At 41.9% G+C, this 10,914-nt stretch overlaps 1 protein-coding gene across 1 annotated transcript; it reads left to right on the forward strand.

Moving 5' to 3' along the window:
• The first annotated feature begins 4,485 nt into the window (after positions 1 to 4,485).
• Gpr75 (G protein-coupled receptor 75) lies at positions 4,486 to 6,531 on the forward strand. Its single transcript, XM_032916756.1, has one exon. The coding sequence runs from the start codon at positions 4,560 to 4,562 to the stop codon at positions 6,180 to 6,182; it is 1,623 nt and encodes a 540-aa protein (XP_032772647.1). The 5' UTR covers positions 4,486 to 4,559; the 3' UTR covers positions 6,183 to 6,531.
• The last annotated feature ends 4,383 nt before the right edge of the window (positions 6,532 to 10,914 follow it).

Here is a 10,914-nt window from a genome sequence, read left to right on the forward strand (position 1 = left end):
CTCAAAAAATGCCTTCCATGAAGAAACTTTGCATTTATTTCATATAATGAAATAATCCAGGTCATGAGTTAACTTGTAAATGTCCTAATGTTTGCTTCAAAAATTAAGACAGCTTAGTTTCTAGGAGCTCCCAGGGATCTGGGTTAGTTGATTCTGTTGGTCTTCCCCTTCAGCTCCTTCAATCCTTCAACATTTGGAATGGAAATAAACAAAATAATTAAAAAGAAAAAGACAGCACAGTATTGGGGACCTAACACCCCTCCTCTCTCTCTCTCTCTCTCTCTCTCTCTCTCTCTCTCTCTCTCTCTCTCTCTCTCTCTCTCTCTCTCTGCCTCCCTCCCTCCCCTTTTCCCCCTTACCTAATCCTGATCCCCCTCCCTCCTTCCCTCAGCCTGGCTTTCAAGTAGGTGATATTGCTTCATGATCATAAGAGGCTGGGATTACAGGCTTGTGCCACCACATTCAGCTTTTCACACATTTTTTCGTTTGTTTATTTGTTTTGCAATAGAGTGTCACTATGTAGCCTTGGCTGGCCTGGAGCTTGCTATGTAGATCAGGCTGGCCTCCAACTCAGAAATCTGTCTCCTGTCTCCTGAGCACTGAGATTAAAGGCCTGTTCCTGATTCTTGCTTCCAGTTACCTCAACATTCTTCCTTAACTGTAATCAGGTGTATATTAATTCATTTTAAGGAAAAGTGTCACTATATGTATGTAGTCCAAACTAGTCCTGCCTGGTTTTGAAATCATGATCCTAGTGACTGAGCTTCCCCAGTTACGTGTCATTATACTCTGCTCATTCTATCTTGCTATGATTAATAAATATACTTAAACCTGGCATTCTGAGCTAGTGAGATGGCTCCACAGAAAAGGCCTTTGCCACCAATCCTACATGATGGAAACAGAAAGCCAACTTCCACAAATTATTCTCACAACTCCACATGTCTGCCTGTCTTGGGTTTCTATTGCTATAATAAAATACTGCGAGCAAAGCCATTTGGAGAGAGAGGTATATTTTATCTTACAACACATCACACAAGAAAGTCATGGCAGGAATTCAAGGCAGGAACTGATGCAGATGCCATGGAGGACTGCTTCTAATAGGCTTGCTTTCTATGGTTTGTTCTTCCTATTGTTGTCTTATAGTACTCAGAACCTCTGACCCAGGAGTAGAACCATGCATAGTGAGCTGGGCCATCTCATATCAGTCATCAATCAAGAAAATGTGCTGTAGGCTTGTCTGCAAGCCAGTCTGGTGGGGGCGTTATCTCAGTTGAGGTTCCTTCCTCTAAAATGACCCTAACCTGTATCAACTTCACATAGAACTAGAAAGCATAGTATAGCAGTAGATATACACACACCAAATGAATACAATATGATATGAATATGTATAAGGCTGGTAATGCAATTCTGATATGACTTTTTACATCTTCCAGGACCTGACTATAACCCCAGAAATAAAAAGTGACATATATGTATGCAGTGGAAATAATATTTAATGTTTAGGAATAGTTAACCTCTACTGACTTTGCTCTAAAGGACTGAATGCATGCACACACACACACACATGCACACACACACACACACACACACACACATGCACACACACAATTTCTTTTTTGTGGTTGTGTTCTTTTGTTTTCTGAGACAGGGTTTCTCTGTGTCACAGCCCTGTCTGTCCTAGAACTCGATTTGTAGACCAGGCTGGCCTTTAATTTATGGAGATCTTCCTGCCTATACTTCCCAAGTGTTGAAATTAAAGGTGTGTGCCACCATGCCTGGCTTACATTTTTGTTTTTAATTTTCTTTTAAAATCCCAAGAATTAGTATTGAACTCTGGGTTGAGTTTTTTCCAGTTCCTTTATTGGTTCTGAAGTTTTGTATTCCAGGAACTTTTACTGGGGAACGGCAGTTTCATAGGTCAGAGGTTTTTTCGATGGTGAAGTAAAGTTTGATAGCTTATATAAAGTTTGAGTATGAGACATAGCATGTAATAGCCATGCAATGAATGAGAGCTGTTGTAATTTAATTTTGACCTAAGGATTCCTCTCTTGAGTGTGGCCATGTAAGTGTGTGTGCATGTGTGTGGGGAATGTAGTTAAAGAATGTGGGTGTTGGGGAACAACTGCTTAGTTCCTATGGAAACATTTAGGGAGATAGATGCTCTCTGTATAGATACTAGCAATTGTACTGAGAGATTGTATTGCTCTTATTTCCTACCGTGCATTTCTATATTTTTAAATTATGCCACTTTGCCCCCACAGTAATTCCAAATCATCTTTCCAACCCCAGGATTGAACCTAAGACCTCGTGTATGCCAGAAAAGTACATCACCACTAGCTGTAACACCTGGCCTTTCTTTCACTTTTTCTTTTTCTGCAGGTTCACACAAAGTTGCCCAGGCTGGCTTTGAACTTATAGTCCTTCTGCCTCAGTGTCCTGAGTAGCCTATGCCACCACTCGGTCACCCCCACAGCCCCCCACATACACTTCCCTCTTTCCCTCCTCTCTTTTCCTTGATTACTGTTGGTGCCTCATCATCTCATCTCCTACATCTGTAGCTTGGGTCCTGTAACTGCCACAGTTTCGTTTCATTATCTCCTGCTTTGTTTTTCTAAGCTCTTGTCATTTCCCTGGACCAAATCCCTGCTACTCTCCTTTGTCTTCTCCCTTTTCATAAATTAACTCCAAGAAACATTTTTTTAACCAAATGTCTTCTTGCACTGTAACAATACCAAAAGGGTTCACAAACAGGTTTGCAGTCTTAAACTAGAAATAGTAAGAGCTCTCCATTATTACTTACCTCTAATCATTGATAAGCAAATGTTCTGAATTTATACTTTTATCTCCCATATAACTTAGTTTTAAAAATGTATTTTACAGAAAAGTGAATGCCACGTTGCAGTGGAGAAATTCATCATAGTGTGTGTTCTGCAGTCCACAGCCAGTGCAAGAGCAACCTAGACTGTTTCTGTCTTAATGAGGGACAGGGTGGTCACATGCCTCTCCCAGAACTGATCTGACTGATTCTCACTGCCAAGCCTGTACTTGTGTTTAAATGCTGAGAGACACCTGTTCTAGATAGTCCTTAGTTGGTGCTTAGAGCTGCAGTAATCACTTATTGACTGGGTCCAATCTGCAACCCCTGAGCTAAAAGGTTGGCACCTGGAGGCCACTGAGATCCAGCTCCAGCTGATAGCACAGGCTCTGGACCTCCTAAGTGCCATTGGTTGTCCCTTCAATATTAGATAAAAGCAAGTGTTTTCCAGTTGTTAAGAGCAGAGCACTAAATGCCATCTATCTTGCTGGATTCTTCTTTGGGAGAGGATAGACAGCAGGCCATACACATCTTTGGCGTTTTGGGAACAGTGAAAATTTGTGTGAGTGTATATTAGATTTCCTTGCATAAGAGAGAAAAATGATTGTAGATAGAAAGAAGCAGGAAGGTTAGTCTTTTAAGGTACCAGGTGTTTCTTATGTACATTCAGCAGCTAGAGCAAGACACACATGTAGTTAAGTGTAAGTTTAGTGAATAAATGCAGAATCTATACCTCCAATTTGATGGTGAGGAAGAGCAGTACATACATTTAATAACTAGGCCATGTCTCTAACTCTCATAGTGGGGCGTGTGTGTGTGTGTGTGTGTGTGTGTGTGTATGAGAGAGAGAGAGAGAGAGAGAGAGAGAGAGAGAGAGAGAGAGAGAGAGAGAGAGAGAGAGCAAATACAAAAACATTCTCTAAGCTAGACAGGTGCAGCACCATTGCATTATCTCTCCAAAACACCAAAGTGTTGCTTTGCACCTCAGAAATTACAAATATAATCTCAGACACCTTATTACTTGATTTCTTCTTCTTTCAAATGTAGTCCTACATTAAATTTTCTTTTCCAAAGGAGGGTTTTCAATTGGCCAAAAACTTAACTTTCAAACTAGTAAAGGAAATAAGTGCTGGGAAATAAAGATTTCTCCCTAGAGAAAAATGAGATTTGTCAGTGATTTCTGAGCAGTTACTGAAGGGACACATTATGTATCAACACTCCCCTGTGTCTAAACATTGTCTTGCTTGCCCGCCTTCTGTTGCAGAGACCTACTCTCCATTTCCATGCTCATTCTTCTCCATGCCCCTCGTCTTTCACCCGCCTAGCTTCTCCACACCAAAGCTTCCTTCACCATTGCTCAGCTTCTGCCTCAGACGGATTCAGTTCCCCCTGTTCCTGGCTGCAGTCTCTGGAGCCACACAGATGGAGCTCCTTCCAGGAAGAGACTGTTGACTTCCAATGGAGAGGTTATGTCCCTGTGTGTCTCCAGTGCATGGTTTCAATGCCTTTTCTGTATTAGACCTTTAAACATGGTTTTCACAGCAATTGAGGTGAAAATTTTCAATTTTGTAAAACAGAATGCAATTGTTAGCTCATTAATCGGTTTCTGCCTCTGGGTGTGTGTTTGTGTGTGTGCAGGCTTATCCTCCTCCGCCGTCTGTGGCACATGCCCATCGTCTGTGAGCTGAGATCCTGACTCTCTCCCTGCTGATGTTTTTAAAACACAAGAGACACCTCTCTGAAGATGAATTCAAGTGCCCCGCTTCAGAATGTTCCCAATGCCACCTTGCTATACACGCCTCCCCTGCAGGGAGGAAATAACACTTCTCTCCAGGAGGGTCTTCGAGATTTTATCCACACAGCCACCTTGGTGACCTGCACGGTCCTGCTTGCCATCATCTTCTGTCTAGGCTCTTATGGAAATTTTATTGTCTTCTTGTCTTTCTTTGACCCGGCCTTCAGAAAGTTCAGAACTAACTTTGATTTCATGATCTTGAACCTGTCTTTCTGTGATCTGTTTATCTGTGGGGTCACAGCCCCCATGTTCACCTTTGTGCTGTTCTTCAGCTCAGCCAGTAGCATCCCAGATAGTTTCTGCTTCACCTTCCACCTTACCAGCTCAGGCTTCATCATCATGTCCCTCAAGATGGTAGCTGTGATTGCCCTGCACCGGCTCCGGATGGTGATGGGGAAGCAGCCTAATTGCACCGCTTCCTTTTCCTGCATCTTGCTCCTTACCCTTCTTCTCTGGGCCACCAGCTTTACACTTGCCACCTTGGCTACACTGAGAACCAGTAAGTCCCACCTGTGTCTCCCCATGTCCAGTCTTATGGACGGGGAAGGGAAAGCCATTCTGTCTCTGTATGTTGTTGACTTTACCTTCTGTGTGGCCGTGGTGTCTGTCTCTTATATCATGATTGCTCAAACCCTTCGGAAGAATGCCCAAGTCAAAAAGTGCCCCCCTGTGATCACAGTTGATGCTTCCAGACCACAGCCATTCATGGGGGCCTCTGTGAAGGGAAATGGAGATCCCATCCAGTGCACCATGCCAGCTCTGTATAGGAACCAGAATTATAACAAACTGCAGCACAGTCAAACTCATGGATACACTAAGAATGCCAACCAGATGCCAATCCCCTCAGCCAGTCGGCTCCAGCTGGTATCAGCGGTCAACCTCTCTACTGCCAAGGATTCCAAAGCTGTGGTCACCTGCATGGTCATCGTGTTGTCTGTTCTAGTGTGCTGTCTTCCTCTGGGGATTTCCCTGCTGCAAGTGGTTCTGTCTGACAGCGGCAGCTTCATCCTTTACCAGTTTGAGTTGTTTGGATTTACTCTGATATTTTTCAAGTCAGGATTAAATCCTTTTATATATTCTCGGAACAGTGCTGGGCTGAGAAGGAAAGTGCTCTGGTGCCTGCGATACACTGGCCTGGGCTTCCTCTGCTGCAAACAGAAAACTCGACTTCGGGCCATGGGGAAAGGGAACCTTGAAATCAATAGAAACAAATCCTCCCATCACGAGACAAACTCTGCCTACATGCTGTCTCCAAAACCACAGAAGAAATTTGTGGACCAAGCTTGTGGCCCAAGTCATTCAAAAGAAAGTGTAGCAAGTCCCAAAGTCTCTGCTGGACATCACCCCTGTGGGCAGAGCAGCTCGACACCCATCAACACTCGGATTGAACCTTACTATAGCATCTATAACAGCAGCCCGTCCCAGCAGGAGAGCAGCCCAGCAAACCTGCAGCCAGTGAACTCTTTTGGTTTCGCCAGTTCCTACATCGCCATGCACTATTACACCACCAATGACTTGATGCAGGAATATGACAGCACGTCGGCAAAACAGATCCCTATCCCCTCTGTTTAATACAGCCAGAGAATCTGGAGGGAATGGTTTTCTCTTCGGACTGAACAAACCTTTAAAAGAGTTTGAGTCCCATGGCAAAGCAAAACCTGGAATCAACCGAAGACTTGACAATTAGACTTTCTTTCACCTGAAGTATTAGTATCCGGGTTGGCTTCATGGTTTCTTGACATTTTAAGATTTAGTGTAAAAGTTTATTTCAATTTATACTCTGACCCATGTCCCAATACTTTATACTAAACTGCTAAAAAGATGTCAGGGACTATCCTACTAATGACAACCTTTTAAGTCAGTATTATGGGATTTTAGATATGTATTGACTACATTTTCTTTCTTTCCACTAATTTATTTATTTATTTTTTTTTTTGGTTCTTTTTTTCGGAGCTGGGGACCGAACCCAGGGCCTTGTGCTTCCTAGGCAAGCGCTCTACCACTGAGCTAAATCCCCAACCCCCACTAATTTATTTATTTATTCACTTTACATCCTGATTGAAGCCCCACCTCTCCTCCCACTACCCTCTCATGGTCCCTCTCCCAATTCCTCCTCCCCTTTATTTCTGAGGAGGAGGAGGAGGTCCCTCCTGGGGAAACAACCTTCCTCAAGTCACTGCAGGACTAGGTACATCCTCTGCCACTGAGGCCAGACGTGCCAGCCCAATTAGGAGCAGGATTCACAGACAGGAAACAGAGTCAGGGACAGTCACCACTCTACTTGTTGGGGGACCCATATAAAGACCAAGCTGCACCTCTGTTACAAATGTGCTGGTGGGCCTAGGACCAGCCTCTTTGGCTAGTGGTTCGGTCCCTGGGAGCCTTCAAGGATCCAGGTTAGTTGGTATTCTGAAGGAGTACCTGTTCCCTCCAGGTTCCTCTATCCTTTCTCCAACCCTTCCACAAGACTTCCCAAGTTCAGTCTAATGTTTGGCTGTGGGACTGCATTTGTTTCTGTCAACTGCTGTAATTTGGCTACATTTTTAAAATGGTGTTTGAAAAAAATGATCTTTCTGAAGTGTTATTTTTATAAAAATATGGAATTAGTGTCTTTGAAGTACTGAAACAGCAAACAGTGTACTTTTTTTGGTGGCAAGTGGTTTAAATAAAAAACTTACTGTTAAAACAGAAAATAGCAATGTGTTACCTGTACCTCTGACCTCATTAAAATTCTCGCCCATTATTAGGCACTTCCCTTATGAGAAAGTAACCTAACAATACAGAGCTATAATTCTTGTCACTTTTCCTATACAGCATTGTTCTATGTGAGTTGAGTATCTAGCTTTACAAAGTGTTTTTGGTATCACCAGTTAATTGCTGTTTCAGAAGAACCTTGCTTACTCCAGAAGCCTACACTAGTAGAGGATTGTACTACAGTAGGGGGCACCATTCCAAGAGAGCGGACATGGTGTGTCAGCTTCAGCAGTTTGTCTGTGGAAGACAGGGTACATTTTGATCATGCATTCAACACTAGCTTCATAGAGATGCAATTGAGAGGTTTGGTTTGGGCTCTCCTTGTTTACCTGACAGCATTCACATAGATATTCAGAAATAGCATTTTTTATTTAAATATTGCTATGGAAAATAATTTCTGAAATATTAATAGATCTATTAATATTTTCAGAGTGAGGTTTTTAGGTTTTGGCTTTTTTCCCCATTTTTTAATGGGGCTGGAGCTTGAACCCAGGCTCACGCATGTTAGGCAACCAATTTACTGCTGAGCTGCATCCCGAGACCCAAAACTAATTGTTTAATACTCTCATTAACATTAAGCTGGAAGTGAGCAACTATATTATTATTACTCCTAAAACTAAATTTTTTAGGTACTCTGGCTCCCAACGTAAAAACATTTTCCTCATGCAGTTAGGATGTGATCTCACTAGAATTTTGGAGACTCAAAATAGGGTACCTTTACAAACTGTTGTATCCAACTATTATTCTCAAAGCTCAGAAGTTCAAGGAACAGAAGGCGCTGAGCTCAGAGCACCCTCTCCCAGGCTCTGCCAGACTCCAGGATCACAGGAGATGCTGAGAGATGGAGTAGCTCCTTAGCCAGAACTGGCCTAGCCTCCTGTAGCCACAATGCCTTCTGATGCACCCCAGTCAGGTCTGTTTCAGAGATTTAACTGTGAGGACAAGATTTTCAAATTCACCTTCTAGGCCTGGTCTGCCTACTTCTCTCCTTCTCTTCCTCTTTTTCTCTTCCTTTCTTTATTCTTGCTATAAAGTTTGATAGCATATCCATTCTCCTTTGTTTTGGTAGCTGGATACTCTTTTTGGAAGTTACTCTTACCTATTTCAACTGTGTTTTTATAGATTCAACACAGCATCATTTTTACCAATACTCCCATAAGAGAGATAAAGTACAGAGCTCTTTCAAAAAAGAATTAAGACATTTGAAATCCTCTCCCCAAATTACTTAAAGAACTTTGGCAAATTACCATTAGAATGTATCTTAATTGCAAACCTAGTATTTAGTCCAATAAAGCAAATAAGTTTGTATTCAACAACAAGGTCATTTACACTTTAAAAGTGTACATCTCTGGGTCTTGGGAGATGGCTAAGAGGTTCATTTCCCATGTGACCCACCATAATGCACAGTGATACATAGACATGCATACAGGCAAAACACCTGCATACATAAAATAAAATTAAATCTTTAAAATATTTGAAAATATGCATCATAAAAAGGTATGCATCTCTTTTGAGGGAGAATTACTACCTATAAAATTTTTAATATTAACTTTGTTGTGTGACCTGTTTGACCAGCACGGGGCCCATCTTTGATAAGTAAAAATCATAGCATAAAGAAGACAGAGCATATACATAGAAAGTGTTCAGTTTCTTTGTCTTCATTGAAGAAATTATTGATTTGATTTTCATGAAATACATTGTGGGCTAGGATTCTTGACTGTCCTCACATCTGTATATAAAGATGTAACTTGTTTCTTCATAAGCTATATATGTCTGTCTATAACAGTATACTCACAATATTGATATAGGTAGACATATATAACTTTTATCCTCATAAGGGCTAAAAATTATAACTCAAAGTAATGAGAATTTAATTGAATATGATTAATGTGCAGGAAACATTAATTTTTTCTCTTAATGCTTACTGTATGCAAAGTATGTGTCTCTAAAACATTTAATAAGTGTTCTTATGTTAATCCTTAGGCCAAATTTTTATTTCTGATGTTTTAATGTACTTTAAAAATAAGTTTGGAAAATAAAAATATTGAAAATCCCAACTTTGGGGGTTGGTTTTTTTTTTTTTTTTTTTTTGCAGTTGTTTTGCCTTTTTTGTTTTTGAATTTGAAACAGGGTTTTTCTATATAGTATGGGCTAGCCTCAAACTCACTCTGCTGCTGCTTTCTCATCACTAAGTTTACAAGGGTATGCTAGCACACTGTGCTGAAAAATCAAGTTTCAACGTGGTGTCTTGTCCAGTCTTTCACATAGGCAGGCCTCAAATGTAGAAATCCTCTCTCAACCTGCTAAGGGCTGGGATTGCTGGAATGATGTGGTTTGAATAAAAATGGTCCCCTAGACTTATAAGGAGTGGCACTATTAGGACATGTGGCCTTGTTGGTATGAGTGTGGCCTTGTTGGAGGAAGTGTGTCACTAGAGGTGGGCTTTGAGATTTTAGACGCTCAGTCCAGGTCTAGTGGCACTGTCTCTTCCTGTGGCCTGAGGAGCTGGATGTAGAACACTCAGCTTTTCTCCAGCACCGTGTCTGCCTATGTGCCACCATGCTTCTTGCCTGATGACAATGGACTGAACCTTCGAACCTGAAAGGTAGCCTCAACTGAATGCTTTCCTTTAGAGGAGTTGCTATGGTCATGGTATCTCTCTCCCTTCCCCCACCTCTCCCTTTCTTTCAGTGGCACCGAAGACTGAACCCACAATCTTTTTTTTTTTTAGTAAACAGAAAATTTTTATTTATTTATTTTTTTAACTTGAGTATTTCTTATTTACATTTCGAGTGTTATTCCCTTTCCCGATTTACGGGCCAACATCCCCCCTAATCCCTCCCCCTCCCCTTCATGGGGTTCCCCTCCCCATCCTCCCCCCATTGCCGCCCTCCCCCCAACAATCACGTTCAGTCTTGGCAGGACCAAGGGCTTCCCCTTCCACTGGTGCTCTTACTAGGATATTCAATGCTACCTATGAGGTCAGAGTCCAGGGTCAGTCCATGTGGCTTAGTCCCTGGAAGCTCTGGTTGCTTGGCATTGTTTGAACCCACAATCTTGCACATGCTAGACAGTGCTCTGCTGCTTATACTTCCTCACATGGTGCAGTGGTCACTTTTACACAACGAATATGTTCAGCCTCGGATAAGAAAAGTTACTTTTCTTTGAGGAATAAAATAACTTGTTTGCCCACATTTTGAAGCATGTATGGTCATAATAAGAATAATAAGCCAACAAACTTATTTACCGGACCATTTCCTAGTGGGATGCTTAAATCTAGGTCTTCATGCATGCTGGACAAGTGCTACCACTGACCTATCTCAGGTGTGTGTGTGTACCTGCTACAAAGTATTTTAGAGGTCTGAGGACAACCTCAGAAGTTGTCTCTCCTCTCGCAATATGGGTTTCAGGGATAAAACTTAGGTTGTCATGCTTGAAAACAAGTGACTCTATCATCCCCTTTTTCATTTTTGAACTGATCTCACTTCAAAGCTGGCCTTGAACTTACTCCATACCTTGGCCTCCTGATTTATCTGTAACATAGACCTTC

This window comes from Rattus rattus, chromosome 11, assembly GCF_011064425.1.
Source record: "Rattus rattus isolate New Zealand chromosome 11, Rrattus_CSIRO_v1, whole genome shotgun sequence".
Lineage (NCBI taxonomy): Eukaryota > Metazoa > Chordata > Mammalia > Rodentia > Muridae > Rattus > Rattus rattus.

Excerpts from the sequence above, each read along its gene's own strand:
- Gpr75 (XM_032916756.1), top strand. The coding sequence starts at position 4,560 with ATGAATTCAAGTGCCCCGCTTCAGAATGTTCCCAATGCCACCTTGCTA.